Source organism: Drosophila arizonae, chromosome X (assembly GCF_054131065.1).
Source record: "Drosophila arizonae isolate 15081-1271.41 chromosome X, UAZ_ARI_1.0, whole genome shotgun sequence".
In the NCBI taxonomy this organism is placed as follows: domain Eukaryota; kingdom Metazoa; phylum Arthropoda; class Insecta; order Diptera; family Drosophilidae; genus Drosophila; species Drosophila arizonae.
This window is the reverse complement of record NC_142927.1, coordinates 26,275,690-26,296,624: the sequence shown is the minus strand read 5'-3', so window position 1 is coordinate 26,296,624 and position 20,935 is coordinate 26,275,690. Positions and strand designations below refer to the sequence as shown.

At 38.7% G+C, this 20,935-nt stretch overlaps 1 protein-coding gene across 9 annotated transcripts in view; it reads right to left on the bottom strand.

Annotated features, from left to right (window-relative positions):
• The window catches only part of trol (terribly reduced optic lobes), a 124,229-nt gene that overhangs the window by 79,217 nt on the left and 24,077 nt on the right, over positions 1-20,935 (bottom strand). For all 9 annotated transcript variants that reach the window (XM_089473567.1, XM_089473569.1, XM_089473565.1 and 6 more), the window contains exons 3-6: positions 3,190-3,520; positions 2,911-3,085; positions 1,742-1,905; positions 550-1,407 (exon numbers count right to left, since the gene is read on the bottom strand). In XM_089473567.1, coding sequence (XP_089329693.1) covers positions 550-1,407; positions 1,742-1,905; positions 2,911-3,085; positions 3,190-3,520 — 1,528 coding nt within the window. The remainder of the gene's footprint in view (positions 1-549; positions 1,408-1,741; positions 1,906-2,910; positions 3,086-3,189; positions 3,521-20,935) is intronic.

Here is a 20,935-nt window from a genome sequence, read left to right as displayed (position 1 = left end):
GACCAGACAAGATTTGTTTAATGCGAACCAATATCTGGTCATTATTGATCTGATCGTTGATATATCTTCTAAATATCTATCTAGATCTATACATATATCCATTTGGAGATTATCGAAAACGAGTACAAGATGACAGCGTATGAGTAGGGACAATACGTACGATAATTTTGAATACGTAAAGACACAGAGAGAAAGAGAGAGAGAGAATAGAGAGCGAAAATGTGAGAGTGATAGACATAGCGAGTGAAAGAGTGGGAGCCAATGAAGCACAGTTACAGTCACACTTAATACTAACAAAAAGATTACGTTTTAATTATTCATTAGTCTGGCATGCTTTCAAATGAGATTAGGGCTTGTCAGTGTGTATGTGTGCGTGTGTGTGTGTATGTGTGTGGGTTAGTGTTAGTATATTTAGTACATATTGTGTTCGTATAATTCCCCTGACCTAACACACAGCGTGCTCAATAACGGAGACAACAAATATAAATATATAGTAAGAGCGAGACACAGAGAGTGTGTGTGTGAGAGAGAGAGAGGGAGGAAACGAACCCTTGTTGGGACGGGCATATTGGCACACTCGATTCTCGCCCTCGCCGGTGCAAGTTGGCTCTAAGGTGAGAACGTTTTGACGGCATAGATCGGCCTCCTCATCGGAGCCGTCGTCACAGTCAACGCGCCCATTGCAGATATCGTAACAGGGTATATTCGGGATGGAGCCACTGCGACATTGGAAGAACGCATCCTTGACGCAGTAATCCTGGCGGGTATCGCTGGAATTGCTGCTGGGTGCCTGGGTAGGGCGACCGGCACAGCGGGCGGGATCCTCATCGGAGCCATCGTCGCAATCGGCGCGGCCATTGCAGACATTGTGACAGGATGTGCTCAGCTTGTCGCCCGACTCGCACTGGAAGTCCTCCTCACAGTCGGGGACATTCTTATTGTAGAGACCGGGATTGTTGCGGCGATCGCACATCTCCTGGTTCTCATCGGAGCCGTCTTCGCAGTCGTTGTAGCCGTTGCAGATGTCTGCGCAGGAAATCTGATATGGCCGGCCGCTGATGCACTGGAATGGCTGATCCAATGACAAGCATTGATCCTCATCCAGATCGGCATCACCGTCGACATCCGCATCGCCATCATCATCCAAATCGCCATCCTCATCAACTGCATCCACATCGTTGTCGGCATCGTTGTCCCCATCCGCATAGGACGGGCTCTGCGTACCCTTCGATGGTGCATAGGGATTCGGAAAGCGGCGATTCAGGCACATCTCCTCGCTCTCGTCGGAGCCGTCGTCACAGTCGGCACGCTGATTGCATATTTTCGCACAGGGTATGCTCTCGATTTCGCCGGACTCGCAGGTGAATTCCTCAATATCGAATTCCCGCGGATTGCTGCACTGGTTATCTGTGTAAGCGTGTGTGTGTAGGTGTGTGTGTGTGTGTGTGTGAGTGTGAGTTTGGGAGGGGGTGAGTGCATTATGCTTTGTTTGCTTTTTGTTTTTGTTTTAAGTTTAGCAACAGTTCGACATACTCTTGGGTTTATTTACTTATTTACAATGCTAAGTGCGCGATTCGTTAAGCTTTTTAGTCTCGGTTAAAGCTTCAAAGCTCATCATTCTACTAGACCGAAAGCTTTGACAGTGTGCGTGAGCGCTTACGTTGGCCAACACCAAAGCATCGGTTCGAAAAGGGCTCTAAGGAACTTTGAAATGGCTTGCAGTGCCCAAGGCAAAACTTACCCAGTGTCAAGCGGAAGTAGAAATCGTCGTCCAGGGAGGCGCTCTGGTTGCCAATGCGATTATAGTTCTGCAGCTGTTCGCGCAGCTTACTCTCAAAATCAACCACATTGGTGGGAATCTCCAGGTTGACGATCACATAGCTCTTGTACTTGTCGTTCGTGGGCCTAGGCAAGAGAGGGGAATAGTAATTAGATGATTGAGAGCATGGCGACAGCTGATTTTTGCAATATATGTATTAAGCAATCAATCAGTTCATCAATCAAACGGATTGACAATCAAACAGTCCTTCTGCATATCATTAAGAGATGCAGCTAAGCTCTAGTTAAGATTAGTGGAGCGTGGTTAGGGTATATGGATCACAATCATTAAACGAATCAATCAATCTGATTGACAATCAAATATCTCTCGAACTAATCGGATGGAAGCCACAGAAGGTGAAAGTATTTAAATTGTCTGGATAAACATTAATCAATCAGAGATGGCAGCTGAATGATTGAGAGCAAGACAAGAGCTTCATTTTAAGTATACATATATATCAATCAATCAATCAATCAGATTGACAATCACATAGCTCCTCTGCGCATTATTAGTCCATATATGGTAGAGAATAATATAATGATATTGCATAGTATTGATTGAAGTCAATCATTAATGTGAATGAATCAATCAATTGCATTCGCTCAGCTTATCACGCATATCGTTCGTGTGCCTTATAAACGTTAGGTGGCACCATTGGATTTATAAGAATTGCTTAATGGCTATAATCAATCAACCAGATTGATCAATATTTTAATTAAATGTAGACTCAAGCTCTGCTGATTGAAATTAAGCCAAACGACTGAACGAAATAATAACTTCAGTGAAATTAAATCAAGCCAAGTCGTGATGACGTAGATCAATCAATTAATCAAATTTAGTGCCATTGGTAGATCAATCAGAATTTAAATGTTTTGGCAAACCGAAATCTTTTCTTTTTCTTTCAATAAATGAAACTAAATATGGATGAATATCGCTATATAGAACGCATATATTTAGAGAGCTTAAGGCTTCTCTTGATGTACTTCAAGTCGAATTTCACATTCAACTTTTCTCATAGACCGCCTAGAGGCACAGAGCAGCGCATGGCCTACTTCAGTTTGTGGCACTAATGTTGCATGTAATGGACTTACCCGACTTGCAGCAAAGTGCTGCGCAAGTCCACTTCGTCGTCGTCGTTCTCGTAGCTGCGCCGGAAGAGATCGCGCAGTCCCAGGCTGATCTCCTCGGTTAGATTGAGGAACTGCTCGCTCTGTTTATCACTGAAGTCGTTCGAGTACGGCTCGTTGACGGTGAATCGTGTGCGGTCTGCGTTTCATGATAACAGATTGCAAACGTAAAAAGAAGAAGAGAAAATTCAAATTACAAATTACTATTCCAATTGCATTTGGCTGACTCAGTTGGACACTCACATATAACGGTCTCCACGCCATAGGTTCCGGAGCCAATTTCGCTCTCATAATCGTCGGACGCCCGCTTCCGGGTCATCATGCGATTCTGTCGCTTGGCCTTTTGCACAGCCGGATTCTTGGCGCGCTTCTGCCTGTGATGGACATCGCTGTTGCCAAAGAGCCGGGTGAGCTCGCGACGCACACGCTTGACGCCCTGATGGAACCAGTTGCCCTCCACGGGGGAGTCATCGATCAGAGGCGCATACGACTGCAGGTTGTCAGACCCCGTGAATGGCGTCTGATCCTCCACATCGAAAAACATTTTGTCATTGTCCTCGAGGTTTGAGATTTGCTGCAAAACGAAAATTTCAAATTAATTAACAGACTAATTTATATTATAAATAATTATTTATAAAATAAATAAAAACAAGTAAGAACGTTGTAGTCGGGCGTTACCGACTGTGGAATAGTCATTCACATCCCATCAGCAATTTAGAAGCTAAATATTGTAGATAATGTTTTTTATGCGATTTGCCACGCCCCTACTGTCGTGGACACCTTATTTTTAGTTCTTAGAACGAGCTAACGGTAACCTAACTGCAAAATTTGAATGCTTACGCTCAAATAACGTAAGAATTAAAGGGTATTTTTCGAGTTGGGTCATTGATAGAGGAGGTTACTAGTAACTCAACTATCCAAATTTGAAGCCCTTACTATTATACTTTAGCAGATATAAACTTGACGTTTGCCACGCCCCCTGTGGGCAGACATATATCTGTCGCAGCTTTTTGGTTTGGGGTGGTCAGCCCGATTATATATACTACATTTGAGGTCTCTAGCATAATTAGTGTCCAAAATATAAAATATAAAAAAATATTTAAAAAATCACTATATCTTCAGCTCCGATTTGCCACGCCCTTAAAGGGCAAAGACATGTCATTTTTTCGTTAATCTTTATAGAATCATAACATTAGCCTACGTGCGAAATTTCAACGTTCTTGCTTTAAAACTCTTGGAGATAGAGTTTTATCCGATTTGCCACGCCCCAATGGGCGTAGATATATGCCATAGCTCGTGATTTAGAGGGGTCGATGCGGGTCTACTTTCCAAATTTCAGCTTTCCAGCTTGTCAACTAATATGGTATATCGAAAAATGCATTTTCCAATTTGCCACGCCCCCCCTAGGGCGGATCGGGAAATTTTTAACACTTTATAAATGGAGTATGTGTTCCATATCTCAAGTCTCTAGCTTCAATAGCTTCAATAAAATAACTTTTTTTTACTAAAAAGCAAAAGCTTTTAAGCTCTCGCTGGGTTGTGTTCCATGCTAAGTGCACAGCTCTACAGTTGTGCAAGCACTGTCTGCTGTTAGGCAGCTTTTCAACATGCTGTTAAGCCTAACAGCAAAAGCTCCTAGCTGCGGCACGTTTCTGTTAAGCGCATTAACAGTGTGTTGAATTTGTTGTCAAAGTTAGGCGTGTGGGTAAAAGCTAAAATTGTGCTATGTTAGGGCATATGCCATACGCTTGGGCTAACACTCTGTAATAACCATATTTTTAGGAGTTTTTATGTATAAAGGGAGTTTTTTTTTAAGCATTTGAAAAGTTTAGTACGGCTACATATTGCTCAGTTCTACAAAGCTGTTTAAAGAGGAAAACAAATCTTTTCTTGAAAATATTTAAAAGAGTTTTTTTTTTCACATATTTTACGTTTTATTAGACCGATCTTTGTCACATTAATATATGTAACATATGATCTATTTGAAAATTGTGTTATATACATATCTTAAGAAAAAATATATCTATATCTGCATATATAAATATTCATAGATAGCCAATCCTATTTTTTGACATCTGGACTTTTTCAGTAATCAGAATTCAAATAACTTTCTATGGTTGATTGACTTATTTTATCAAGAGCTAAGTTAGTTTAGATCGCCCTGGCAATAGTTTAATCAATCAAATATTTTCTCAGACAGGTATATAAATAGAATGGAAATATATATGAGATATAGCTAGATAACTGTTAAGGCGGCCAAGGCATGAATGAATTCCGTTGGCTTAAGCTTTATTATACCGAGATATTAAATGAAAAAACCAAAACAAAAACAAAATGTGCAAAAGATTGTGGCGGGCTTTCTTTAGTTACCTACATATATATTTTTTTTCATTATTTTTATAACTGATAATGAGCATGTGTGTGTGCCTATTTTTATTTCTAATTCTTGAGGAACTAAATTCAATGACTTGAACTTCTATAAAAAAAGTTTACGCAATTTGAAGTACTTGTCTCATCGCTTTTCTCAATTACCCCGAACGGGTGTGACCAACTGAGTTATGCCCTGCCAGCTCAGTGCGTTTGCTGTGTAAATATTGATGTTATCAGTATTTGCTTATCAAACTCTATATTAACTTTTGCATTTGATGTCTGACTCTCAAACTGTGCCCGACAGGCCTTGTCAAACTTGTTCAATTCGTTTGCAATTTTCCGTTTTGCCAGATTTTTCGACGTTCAATCGATTCCCCAGTGACCCATATAAATACATCTGAAATGTTTTTCTTCAATATTTTCCTCTGTTGATCAATTTATGACTGCAACAAGTTGCAGCAGACAGACAGCTGGACAGACACATGGGGGATCTGTGTCTGTTTGGCTATTTTTGGTCTGGCAATTGATTTCAAGTGTCAATTTTTATTTTATGGCTTTTTACTTGATTTTCATTTTGATTCCTCTCTCTCTCTCTCTCTCTCTTTTTACTTGATTTTCATTTTGATTCCTCTCTCTCTCTCTCTCTCTCTCTCTCTCTCTCTCTCTCTCTCTCTCACTCGCTCTGTCCATCTCACGATCCCTTAACGTAATATTTCATTTGTTGAGCGATACAATTTAACTTACGTAGATATGATATAGTTCTAAACGAAGACACGCCTCTATCTTTCATTCTCAGTTCTTATCTACCAACAAGAACTTCGGTTGTCAGTCTCCTATGCTAAATATAATCTATTCTCATAGAGATATGTCTAGTGCTTTTACTGTAGTAGTTAGTACACCTCTATTCAACTCGTTAGCTGTGCATTTGAAATTGACTTACGAAGCGAAGCAGCCAGATTTTCTAGATCTCTTTATAACAATCAATCCTAAATTTTGATTGCACAAAAACTTGAAATCCTTCTCTGTTTTCTAGTATTAATTATTTCTTCCTCTTTCATCATTGATATAGTATTTCTAGCTCCGTCTATATCTATTTTATTCCTTCTCTGTTGTTCTCTTTCTCTCACTTCCCGATTATCGTTCTCTCTTCATGTGTCTTTTTAGATATTACCATCTTTATGAATATATATGTATACATATTTTTTTCTTTTTTTTTTTTGATTCGACTTTTTCTCAATCCTGTGCTACCTACCTCTCTGTCTCTCGTTTTATCTCGCTGTTTTATTTTAACTCACTCTCTCTCTCTCTCTCTCTCCCTCTCTCTTTATCTCTCTTTCTCACTCTTTCTCTTTCTCTGTCTTTCCACTGCCGCTCCCACAACCTTCTTCCTTCCCTATCCTTATCTTTCTCATCTTCTATCTCATTCTTGTTCAGTTGCCCGCTTTCTCTCAATGCTTGGCGTTGCCAGATTGCTGACTCAGCCAACTGCCAAATTCCTTTCAATCTTTGAGATACCTCCGCACAGGCATTTACACATACATATGTATGTATATCTCTCTTCACCTATATCTTTGCTTGTGTACTTTAGGCCTTTGTTGCACAGAGACATTTATGAAATGTAGGCCAAATGTGCATAGAGCTCCAGCCCCCTCACCAAGCCCACTCATCACCTTCAACGACTCCACAGCTACCCTTTCAAGCCGACACCGCCGCAGCCGCGGGGCTCATTGATGAACGTCGATAAGGTGGCAAACGATAATGCAAGTTAGAAAGTGGCCAACGGCGAGCCATGCTACAGTTGCATATGTCATATCACTAGAAAAATACTGAATAATGTATATGCTATATATATATATACATATGTATGTATATACATATATGAGAATGCATTTAGCTCACGCATAGTTCTCGGGGCGGAAATGCAGCACTTGAAATTCAGCTGAAATTTCATCAATCAAAAATCGAAATATCGAAAAATCCCAACAAAACATAACAGCAACAACAACAAACAAACAACTTAAAACAACAACAACAACAAAGTTGAACAAACTTTTGTGTGCGGTAATTTTTCTCAGGCCTTTCGCTTTTGTTGTTCACTCGCTGTTGCTGTTGTTGTTGTTGTTTGGTTGTTGCTGTTGTTGTTGTCATTTTGTTTGGCTGCCTTTTAGCGTTGTCTGCGCTGCGTCTGCGACATTGTCTGGCCACCAAGACCGCCTCAGCCGCCCGAGCGTCTCCCCCGCCTATCATAATTGGAGTTGCTACGTGTAGTGCTTACTGCGATATCTGTGTGTTATGTGTGCGTGTGTGTGTGTGTGTGTGCGCGCTGCCATATCGATAACATTTTGATTGCGGGGAGTGGGCTGGGCTGGAGTGGGGCGAGCACCGTGGACAGCAGCCGGCTTATTAAACTGCATAGTCACGTGTCGCGTCTCTCGACTTTATGTGTTTACTTGTTTTGTCAACTTTTCGAGCTGTTGTTGCTGTTGTTGCTGTTGCTGTTCTTGTTGTGCGTAAAAGTTGGCCTGAATGAGCCTATCTGGCAGCAGCAAAACAAAAGCAAACTCTTCAACTTGGAATCTTAATGCATGATTTTCAATATCAGCATTTGGTTTTATTTTTATATGCGATCTTAAACAATAATTGAGTTGAGTAAACTAAATTTGATTGATACAAATGCTTGCATATTTATCGATAAATATTCTGCGATCAATTTGAGTGAGGTTGAGTGTATGGAGTTGGCTTATTAAAACATAGAATAGTTGTTTTAGTCATGTGGTCCTTCTTTATAAAAAGTAATCGATAGATAATTAGAGCTAAGAATGAACTGTGCTATCGATAGACCCATAAGCAGTAGTTAGCTTGAGACCAAATGTGATGTACTAGTTAGTAGAGTAAAGTAAAAAAGTAGTAGAGTAGTAAAGTAAAAAAGTAATCGATAGATAATTAGAGCTAAGAATGAACTGTGTTATCGATATCGTTATCGACCCATAAGCAGTGGTTAGCTTGAAACCAAATGTGATGTACTAGTAGAGTAACTCGAATTTCCTCAGAACTTTGCCACTACGAGCGATAAAATAACTAAGTAACTGTGTTATCGATAAATTTAACAAGTGAAAAAAGAGGAATGCCGAAGTACCATACAAATTGTAAACTATCGAAGACTATGATCCTTGATGATTCTATTATCGATGCGGATTCTATTTATCGATAAATGTGCTCATGCCACAGCAACTAATTGCGGCCTATTTAAATGCTAATCGCCTTTGCTCGGAGCGGAGCATTCGTCCTCCATGGTCAGTTTGTTTGCATTAAAGCTAATAAATAAACCAAATAGTTGGCTATGATTTATGCACGCGAAGTGTGTGTGCAATCTGTGGCCCCAAATTGGCACAGAATGCGCAGCGTTTATTTAGCTGCGAGTGCGGGGATGATGTGGATGATGTGTGCAGTGCCTGTCCAACTGTGCCAGCGCAGTGCTGGCCGCCCACGCGGCGTATTAAGCGAAATTACGCATACGCCGCGTTAGGCAAACAAGCAACTAGAAATATTTGCAAACTTATAAGCGAGCGACACGCAGATGTCGAGTTGAGCAATGTCCTTGAACCAATTGCAAAGAATTACAAAGCACTGCAAACTGGCGACACGACACAAGGCGCTAGACTTGTTGCAATGCAGGTGCTCTTCTTCTTCTTATTTTTCTTCTACCATCCCGTACACACACACACACAATCCAGTCAAAGGCTCGCCTTCTGCTGGCGCGTCCATTGAACCCGAAGCTGCAAAATCAAAAAATGCATTGAGACTTGGCTGGCAAATTAGGCCGGACCCCACAGACAGCATAGACAACGATTTTCGCTCATTTCCTGCGAAAACAACAAAAACAAGGCAACCCATAAACCTAGAGAAAATCCAAATTATGACAACACACTGCACGACTAGTTAGTACCCTGCCTATCTGTATAAAAATGGAAACTTGAGCTTCAGCCTGATTCAAGTGCCTTTTGTAACTACTCAGAATATATAATAGATCCATACAGAGTTAAGCATTGCAATATAGAAAAGAAATTGATCTAAATTAAATTTAAAATATTTCTCATAATCGAGAATAAATCATGTTTTTTCTTTTTTTGTATATGTAGTATTACATTAGGCAGAACTTCAAACTCTGGCGTGGAGGCTTTTGATAATTGGTTTGTGGAAGAGAGCGATTCATGGATATGAATGAAAATTTGTTATAGTTAACCTTTTGAAAAAATATAAAACAGTCATCCTTGATTTCATTTCATTTCATCTTGCACAGGATAAGCGAAAGAACTCTCTTGCTTGATTCATTTCATTCGTTCAAGCATGATACAGACTGTCTCACAGAGTATGATAAGCTAAGAGATAATATAAAGAGGTTATAGGTAACGCACAAGGAATCGCTAAAAAGTATTAGGCAAGCTCTAGATATCAGTTTGAATGGGTAATATTAGCACAGGAGTATCATAGTCTATTATGAATCAAGTAGAATGCCTACACAAAAGATAAGTTCGAAGCTAACATGCCAAGCCTAACTAAACCTAACTAAACCAATAAATAAAAGTCTTAAGACAGGACAAGCTAACCTAACCTGACCTAACCTAACCGAACCTAACCCAACTCAACCTAATCTAACCTAAGCTAACCTCACTTACATAACCTCAAATATACACATATAGACGTATATGTATGTGTATGTACATATAATGGAATCCATCCAGAATAATGCATATACGCCATATGCTCAAGAATTCCATTGCATTTGTCAAGGCAATCAAGCTGATATCTTAAGTGTTTATATAGCTTTTATGTTTATTGCGCTAATAGGGTTATCGCACACAGGCACAACCCTAACCTAACTGTTTACAGCGAGTGCAAATAAGATAATATAGAGCGTCTATCTTATATATTTATATGTATACATTATATAATAATATATCTTATGTGATGATTAAGTGACATGTAAATTGGACCTGGACTGCGAAAATGTTTGACGAACATAAAGACTTGTATCCAAATTTAAATGTAATTTTGTGTGAATAAATATATAGATTTATCATATATCTATTTACAGATTAGATTTATGAATATACTCAATGGGTTTTCCAATAACTTGAATAGGTCTGTAGATTGCAATCAGCCAGCATGCTCAAAGGTTGCTCATTGAGTATAGGGTATAACAATTGGCTGCCACGCCTACGTGAAATCCCCTGTCACCCTCTCCCCGCCCTCCATCAACCTTCCGTCAAATCATAAATTGTGCGGCACATGTGTGCGCTGGCAATTTATTTTCATCAATTCGCATGTAGTGAAAATGTGAAAATCGCTTTTCGCCAGACAATCGATTGCCAGCTGACTAACTGACTAGCTGACTGACTGGCAATGGAGCATTAACATACACACCCAAACACACACACACACACACACACACACAGAGGCAACAATTATAAGTTAGAAGGGAAAAACATGTGAAAATTTGATTAAAAATCAAACTCAAGGTAATTGCCAAATGGCGAATGTTGATTTTTGTAGCTCCTGCGGCACATTGCGCATACGACGCATTAGCCCAGCCAACAGTGCATGTGTGTGTGTGTGTCTGTGTGGGCGTATGATAAAAGGGATTTTTGGTGCCTGTGTGGCTCAAGTATTTGGGTCTTTGGAGCAAGTGCAAAGCAATTGACGCTGCGATAAAAAAAGATTACGCGATTTAAGTGCAGCGCGTCAATCTTCATCAGCTGCCGCGCATAGCTTAAAAATCTGATCTCAAAATGTGTGAAACAAAAGGGGCTGCAAGGAGGGGGCGCGCAAGGGGATAATACGGTGAGGGGGGTGAGACTACCCACCCGGGTGTATTTTGCCTTGTAGCTGAACCTGAGACACAAAGCAACAAATTGCAGCGCAGACATTGAAGCTGCAATTTTTCGTTGACTTGAAGCCGTTGCCAGGTCAGCGCAGCAGGAAATATTTACAGCAGCTCAATTTGCCAGATATACATAGATATATACAGATGCTACAGATACTATTTATGCTATATAGACACAGACAGACACACACGCACATTCACATACATAGTTGTCTCACATTTATTGCAATTTAGTTTGGCTTTAATTAAACTGTAGATCTCTTCTAATTGCTTTGATTTAATTTGTTTCTCTCTTCTCATTTCGCATGATGCTCGTTCTCATTTAGCTGCCTGCAATGAAACCTGTTCGCATGCTGGACAACAGCTTTATCGGATCATGCATAAATTACTCACACCATCACTCGACCCAATCAATTGCCATTTTCCAGTTGCCAGTTGCCAGTTGCAAAGATAAATTGGTTTCAGCTAAGTCGATTAGCGACTGCTTTGATTTTTTAACTACATATATAAAATAGTTGCCTGCAGTTATGATTGAGATGTTCGAGCAATCGACTCTCAACACCCACTTGTATATACTACATATAACCTTGTGCCGAAATTCGTATAAGCTATGCTCTATTTTAAATATACTTGACTCTCGCCTCTCTTCTTTATTTTGGAAACTCTATCCATCAACGATAATCTCTATGAAATACTCTATCATAACCACCCTGAAATTCTATCACAATATATTTTATGGGCTCTTCCACGCCTTCTTCTGCATATTATATATATGTATGTGTTCATTTGGATTGAAAGTCTTCCCTTGATTATTTTTCTTCAACTATTTCACTCAAGACTATATTCGAATATTAAGCTTATTTTTCTTAAATTCCATTTCTTGTATATACCTATTGCCATCCAAATCTTTTCCTATTCATATTTATGCAGAATAATTTGTGCATCTATTTCAGCTGTTATCGTATATCGATTCCCTTTGTTATCTAGAGTATGGAAACTATGTAGACTATAGCGGACGACTCTGATTAATTTTCTCAGAAATTAAATACTTAGTATAAAATTGTTAAACTATGTTTCCTTTGATCTTATAGACATGACTATATCTGATAATTTAGGTTAATCTCCTAAAAGTTGAGTTTTTATCATTTTCTATCGAGACATAGCTTTTTCCATTCACATTTATATAGAATTTTTTTTTTTAAATATTTATCCATTGCCGCAGATATATCTTTTTAAGTTATGTCTGATCAAATTTAGTTTTTCTTGCTTTATATCAGTTCATTTTTCTTCCCCAAGACTTAGACCTTACTTATGTTCAGCACTGTTAACTATGTTTCTCCATTGATATCTAAGCCTTTATCTATTCACATATAAATAGGAATAAAAGGTTTTGCATATTTTTCAGTTTTTGCATTAGTTCTCACGCTTAGGGCATTTGTTGTTTACAAATTTGTGATCCATTTACTGCATTTAGCCTGTGACCCAACGGCACCCGCTGAGCATTCACAATAGCAGGAAATTAAATTCCATGTAACAATAGGCAAAGGCAAACAGCGCACTGAAAGGCGTTGAGTATTATGTAGATAGATAAAAACAAATATATATAAATATATGTATATACATATATATATGCAATCTATATTCCCATCTGTATTTATATATATATATATATATATATATATATATATATATATATATATATATATATATATATGTGACACCTGCATGTGAATTAGCTAGACAGAGATTGTGCATAGGTCTCAAGTGCTCGGCATGGGAAAACAACAAAGCCAAAGTTCAAATGGAAACTGTCGCCTGTTGTTGCCGCTGACGTTGTCATTGTTGGGATCCATCATTGTTTTGAGCACTTGATAAATCTCTGTTCTTCTCTATTATAAAGATATATATACATATATGTGTATAAATATGTATCCATGTCTGCTATACAAGTCTCGACATAGTGTGCAACTCATTTAAATGGTTCGCTCTCTTTTCTCTTCCTTTTCTTTTTGTGGAGCACGTCGCCACAGTTTTTTGGCTTTGGCTAACATTTAGATTACATGAGCATGCCCGACTGCCGATTATCCTGTAAACTTCTGACAAACTTGCATATGCATTCGTAGTTTATAAGATACATGAAAGGTTTGATTATGGAATGCCCTGTATGATGAATTTTTCCATTTACATTTACAAATCGAAGTGCAAAATATTCTATTCTACAGGGTACTGCAAAGTCAGGAATAAACTTGTTAACTGTCGTGAACAGAATTTACGAACGATCGATATTTATCGATATCTCAAGGAAAACTTTTTTGGGTTCTACAAAAATTTGGAATAGTAAAACTCCAATTTTTATTGCACTTACAGGGTATTTCGAAGTCATGAATAAGCTTCTGAAAAGTCTGTCCTAGGCTATCGATAGCCTATTTATCGATCTCATGTGCTCTCAGAGAAACTTGCACTCTGAAAGTGTTAGATGCCCATTACTCTAGCTGGTCATACCCCTTTCTGCTTGTCCAGCCGTCGCACTGGGTAGCGGGCGTAGAAAGACGGGAATGAAATGCCATCACGCCCGTCGACTGTTGATCCTGGCGCTTTGATGTTTTACAAAGTCGTCGGCAGCAGATTTTTAGAGCTTGCCACGAGGCGACGTTGACGACGCCGCTGGGCGGCCGCTGTGGCAAGTGCGGCAAGTGCGGTAAGTGCGGCAAGTGTGGCCTGTGGCACAACACATCAGTTGGGCATGCCGCTCACGTTTTGGCAATTTCTCATAAAACAAACGACCATTAACGCCTTTAAGTTGTCGGCAGACTTTTGACGTGGCCCCACGTCTTGGCGTCCACACAGGGGTGGGGGCTGTGTTTTCTTTTTCTCTGCTTCTTCATCTTTTTTTGTGAGCTGTGGCGCTGGTGTCACTTTGTTCGTGCCACATATTAAGTTGTCAGCTGCTGCTGCTGCTGCTGCTGCTGCTGCAAGTAGCCTATTGTCTAGCATGAAGGGAAGCGGAGCCTTTTGATCAACTAAGCCACGTTTAATGGGCAAAATTTGTGGCAGCTGCCGCCCGCTGACCAGTTGCGTTGCCCCCACCCTCTCCGACCCCACTCACACAGAGTGAGTTGCAGCCAATTATGTGGCAACTATTGACTGATATGCATATATGAAGAGCCAACAAGGAGATAGATAGAGATAGAGAGAGAGAGCGCGCGACGAGGCAGGTGAGTGAGGGGATGTTGGCAGCTTCCTCTATAACAAAGCCAATTTGCGTGCGTAATTTGTGGCACTTAGATACTACGTGCCGCACTGCGCTGCCACTGCTATTGTTGCTGCCAGGTGGCAACGTTATGCCTTGTCATTTGTCTGCATTAAGTAGTTTGTGTTGTTGGGGGAGCCGAGTCAGGAGTCAGGAGTCGAGAGTCGGGAGTCGTTTGCCAATTTGTAATTGAGCATTAGCTATTTGAGCTGGTCAGCCCTTAAACGTTGCCACGCCCCAAGCCCTGTCAGGCACTTGTGCGTAATTAATGTGGCCAATTAGCTGACAATTTGCCACAAATTATTCGATAACAAGTAAAACTGCTCCTCCACAATTCTTTCAATCTTCACATACACTCAAAAAAAAAAAAAAAAAAAAAAAAAAAAAAAACTATTAGTTTTTAATTCGAGCAGCAATACTTTGCCATTATTGTAAATTTTATTTGTTTCGAAATGATTTTATCTGATTTCGTTTTTGTTATTTCGTAGTAAAAATAAATGATAAGACTACGATAAAAAATAATAATAATTAAAAAGTCTTATTTAAAAACTATCCAATACTTTAACAAACATATTCAAAATTATTTTGAAATCTCCTATAAAATATTTTGAAAAAGCTGACAACAAATATACTCAAAAATCTAAACAATTTTTTCCGAACGGCCACAATTCCGGCTCAAGGCGGCCGTTTGAGAGACATCATATTAAATAAGTGGTTGACATCACTTCACAAACAAAAAAAAAAAAATCTACTTAAACCAAATAAAATGTTTATTATCGTCAATATCAAAAAAATTGTGTTGGTCTTTTATTTAAAAATACCATGGTTTATAGGATACCACAAAATTGCACTTTCGTACATGAGCATGAGAGAAGTAAATAGCATTAAATTGGCCTGCAAAGGTTCAAATATACTTTATATACTATATAATATATAAATAAAGAAAGCTACATATAATCGAAAATAATAGAATTTATTTTGTTTTTCTTTTTTTTTTCAAATCTCAAACGAATTAAAACATTTTTTCAGTGTATTCCGCGCACAAATGTTAATGGCATACGAAAAGTTCAATTCATTTTGAATGCTATTGGTATTTGTTTCATAGGAAAATTTCGGTGCTTAAGCCCAATTGAGCCCAATGAATGTTATACAGTGTAGAATTAATAAGCACACGTGAATGTACTCTTCTAATTAGATAAATTATGAAAGCTGAACTTTGGCAAAGTGTTTGAACTTTAAAAGCTGAGCTCGACTTTTGGCCCTAGCAAAAGCTTTGGAAAAGCCCAAGTCATGTGACTCTGGAGGCTTGATAGCCAGAGTAATTACGCAGGCTACAAAAAACTACATTTAAGTAAAATATTTTAGTGAGTGTCTTATTTTCTGGTTTAACTTAGAACATTAAAAGTTATTTTTATTATTATTTTGTTTATGTTGTTTTTATATTTTGGACCCATTGCAGATGGGAAATCAGGGTATAATGCTTTTGTTAATATGTATGTAACAGGCAGGAGAAGGCGTGGCATATTGCTTATATATATTATTGTCCCTCTGTTCGTCTTTTTGCATGTTCATCCACCCGTGTGTACGATCCCGTCAATCTCGAAACCTATACGAGCTAGAGACTTGAAAATTCCGTTTGTAGATTCCTATACAGACCGCGCTGATCGAGCCTCTTTAGAAATATCGATTACTATGCTCATTTCAGTGTTATCGATTAAAAAGTCATACGTTCATCATTAAGGCTAGATTCTCTGAATTTCCAATGTATATTTATTAAATTATTGACTTCTATCTTATTTTGAATACCGGAATAACAGCTCGTTGATGGATTCAGGGTATCCCGTATTCGAGCAGTCGCGACTAGAGCAGGCTTACTTCTGTTATTGTTGACTTCATGAACTTCGAGCCAAATTTCTAGCTAAATGAAAACAACAATTAGTGTAGATCCCCACTTATGTCAGACCTTATATGCCCTACGCACACACACATAAATCATCATGCTGTGGTAATTTGATACTTGCGAAAGCGCGTTACACGTTTTTAGCTTAAGCAATTATGATGATCTTTATGCTTTTCTTATTCAGCTCTTCATTTTTGTTTTTATTTTTATTTTTATTTATTTATTATTATGTATTATATATATATATATATATATATATATATATATATTTTCTTTTTTTTCGCGGTATTTGGCGCATTTTATTGTGGCAAAGTTTTATGTGCACTTTTAATGTAGCGTATTTTTCAGATTCTTCTTCTTCTCATTCTTGCTCGTATACATGAGCATTTGGTTATATTTGTCAGTGTTAGTCTGTATCTGTGTGTGTGTTTTGTGTAATAATCGTATTGTCGGTGTTTTCAGTCGCTGCTCATTTTGGCATTTTTATGTCTCAACGTTTTTAGCCTTTTTATGGCAGCTTCTCAAGCTTATTTGCCACGTGTTGTGCGTGCGTCTCTGTGTGTGTGCGTGTGTGTGAGTGTGTGTGTGCTATAAATGTTGCATTCCTATGTTCGACTTGTGTTGCACACATATTTATAGAAATGACTTAAGGCCAGCAGCATCTAGTGTACACAAATGCATTTGCATGCAACAAACTTAGCAAACAGTCGGCAGAAGGCGAAAGAAGAAGACAGAGTTGACACAGCCGACAGTTAGAGCAAAGTATGTAACAGTCAAAGGGATAACACACACATGCACACACCTTCAAACTTTAACAGTCGAGTTTATATCAATAGTTCAATAAAAGTGTTCAATGGAAGATATATAGAATACAGTAGAGTCCCGTTATAGCGACTCCGCTTATAGCGTTCGTACGAAAGCAAACTTATATGGTTTTAGCGGCATCCGGGTATAACGACGAACCCTTTCGCGTCGTTATAATCTAATTCTACAGTATATCCGATTGTTGAGTTGGTATTGGGATTAGAACTTGAAGCTTATGCATGATAAATATTTATCCAGATCTAGCTTAGGTCCGAGGTTCGATCGAACATAATAAACATGGCCAACAAATTAAAGTCAAATACAATCACGTCGTTTCTGAAAACAAACTATATAAACTAAAGGTGAAAAGATATGGGTAAGGCACGCATTTTAATTGAAGTTGATCTAAGAGTCATTTTGATTCATTGCAAAGTCTAGATATTTATTTAATATATATCAAATATATAGGCATTCTATATTTATATATTTTCAATTTCTAGTCTCTAAGTTTTGTAGCTACATTGAGTCAGCTCTTGTTCCTTCTCATTATTGTTGTATATAGAATATGAAGGTATATACTTCTTGGAATTCGAAAAGTTAATGTGACAGAGCTAACTTAGATTTAGAATCAACTGAATTAAGTTTTGCTATTAGATAGTTGTAAAAAAAAAAAGAATTTTGTGTACAGGAATGCTTTAGTAGGGATTGTCCGACTACGATATATCCCGCAAAGAACATTCTGAGCTGCTTACGGGTTCTACTCTGGGAACTTAACTGCTATTTCAGACTTCCAGATGGCTTATAATCTAAGAGACATTTATGTATTTGCCATGCTCCTAATATATGAGAATAATTTGCGAATATGAGCGAAAGGTATATAAAATACGTATACAGTAATCGAAATGTACGGATAGATACTGGCGGACTAGCCTAGATTAACTCAGTTCAGTATTGTATACAGTGTAAATTATTTTATATGCCACACCCCTTATGGTTCACACCATCTCGCCTATCTCAACAGCTCTTGAGCTGAAGAGTTGGTTCTTCCGGGTTTATGCTAGCCACAATTTGGATATATTTCTGTTTTGTTTTCTTTGTTTTTGTCTGTCTAATGATGCGCCACAAGTTGCAAGTGTAACCCTGCCCCATCCACAAGAGGTGGCCCAGTTGACGAGCCCTGACGACTGCCCTGAAATCTGAGCTCAATTAGTAGAGAGTTTCCTCTAAACAGTAGGTAAAAGTGTTTTGACTATGACGTCTCGAATAGCAGATACCCTGTAGCAAAGTAAGTCAACAAAGCCAATAAATCGAAATATGATAAATATGTATATTATGATGATATGATGAATTGCTCATATCGATAGCTGAGCCCTTTGCTGCCTGGTATACCCCTTAGGCGCATAGATGTTATCAATGGATATCAGATATTCAACGAGGCCAAAGAGCAGGCCAAGCCCAAAGCTGAGGCTATATCTACAGCCTCACCTGGGTCAGAGTTTCTGTCGGCGTGCGCTTCACGTAAATTATCAAAAATTTAATTTGACCAACAACAACAGCAACAAATAGTAACTATATAGCCATGCACACACACACATACACACAGACAGCTATATCTACGGACGTGTGTGTTGCTCTGAAACAATTTTGCGGCCGGGCGTGCTTCAGTTTTAATTTGTCAAACTTTGGCAAACTCTGGCCCCACAGCGCGCCGGCAGCAGCTTGCTACTTCTGCTGCTGCTGCTACAGTTACAGTTACACTTACAGTTGCTGCTGCTGCTGCTGCTGCTGCTGACGAACGCTGCGTCTGTTGCGCAATTAGCAATCTGACCTTTTAACCCTTTTGCGGCTGCCCAAAATGCCAGACAGACGACCTTGTAACCACAGCAACTCTGTAGGCCGGGCAGCAGCTAACGGCGGCAGCAGCAGCTGCTGCTACTGCTGCTGCACATGTGGCAGCTGCAGCGCTACTTGAGGCAGAGCTATCATGTGGCAAGCAACAACAACAACAGCTCGCTCACAATTATCATTGCGCATGTTAAATTTGAAATGAACTATATCGCAAAATTAGCTATTGCGTATTCTTTGCACATCAATAAGCTCTAATTAAATTTTAACAGTCACTTTAACAGTAAACAGAGCACAGACATTTAACATGTCATCGAATGAAATGTTATTACAATTTGATATTGAATAATCTTTATATATGTATATACTGAAAGCCTATGCATACGCTTGTCAAAGTTACTGTTAACTTTTAACCAGAGATTATTCAATATAATATTGTAATAATATATATGTATATAATAACAGCTAAAAGGTAACAGCTGGTTTAACAGGCGCAGGTTACTTAAGAATGAATGGCAATGATATCCTGATGGAATTACCCTTTAATCTATAGTTGACTCAAGTAAGTTGTGATCATTATTTAAACTAGTTTGACTTTCAGTTAAAAGCTAACAGTCCCTGTAACAGACGCATGCATTGCCTTACAGAATGTTAACTGTGTATTTCTTTGTGTTAGCTCTTATAAACATAATTTAAACTAGATTGACTTTCAGTTAAATGCTAACAGTTACTTTAACAGTCGCTGCCATTTTAAGAATAAATAGACAATTCGTTTCAGAACACAGCTGTCATTTAGTATGTCAGTAAAATAATAATTAAATTAACATGTGATTAACATCTAGTTAAAGGTTAACCGTCAGTTTAGTAGTTAACACACAAAGTCAAGCGAGAAATGAAAAGTTTTTGCTATTTACACTGCTTGGACAGTGTTGTAAAGCGCTGTGAGTGGCATCGTCTAGCTGATTATTCATGTTTTTTATTTGGCGTCAGTCTATGTAAATTTGAACAGCTGTCACGTAACTTCCATTGCCCCATATGTCCAAGATGCGACATAGTTTATTTTTGAGAGCACTTGTCAGAGCAAGAATTTTGAGTCACTATCGCAAATCAAACAGCTGGATTAGTGTTGCTTGCCATGGAAGAGCATGACCCATGACGTACTCTCATCGGTTGACGCAGCTGAAGTTGAGAACTGAACTTCTTAGAATTGTTCATAAATATTTATAAATATTTTTGCACGATGACTGCACACTAGTTGTGCATCTATCAGATAAAGGCAATGAGCAAATTTACTTGGGCTGAATACAGTATTTGTCGTTCAGGCAGCTTTGTAACACTGTAAGAAATGAAATGTTTTCGATACTAGTTTGAGCAACAGCAAACCTGCATTTGCATGTGAACAAATTTGCCATTTTACAGCACTGAATGCATGCTTCCCTTACAACAGCGATATCAGTTTTTTATTTGTTTCATCAAATAGAACTTATGCTCCTGCTATTGCTATAAAAGAATGGAATTTCAGTTTGTTGCCTCTTACAAAAGGACCTCACTATGACTCGCTTTCGCTTTCTATCTCTCTCTCTCTCTCTCTCTCTCTCTCTCTCTCGCTTTCGCCTTCTATCTCCCTCTCTCTCTCTCTCGTCCTATCTCCCTCTCTCACTCTCTCTGTCCCTCTCTCTAAATCTCTTTCCCTCTCTCCCGTTCTCTCTCCTTCTCTTGACATGCTGCTTTATTATGTTGTACAACACTACTCGCAAGTATTGCACAATCGCTTTGTTCGTTGCCCCCAACTCGAGCGTAAATGATATTTAGCGGGGAATCCCCCAGAGCAACTTAGCTGCCTACACTGTGCACAATTTTCTAACATAAAAATAACAAGTAAGAAAGCTCTAGTCGAGACTGCTCGACTACGAGATCCCCTGAACCCTTGGAGTGT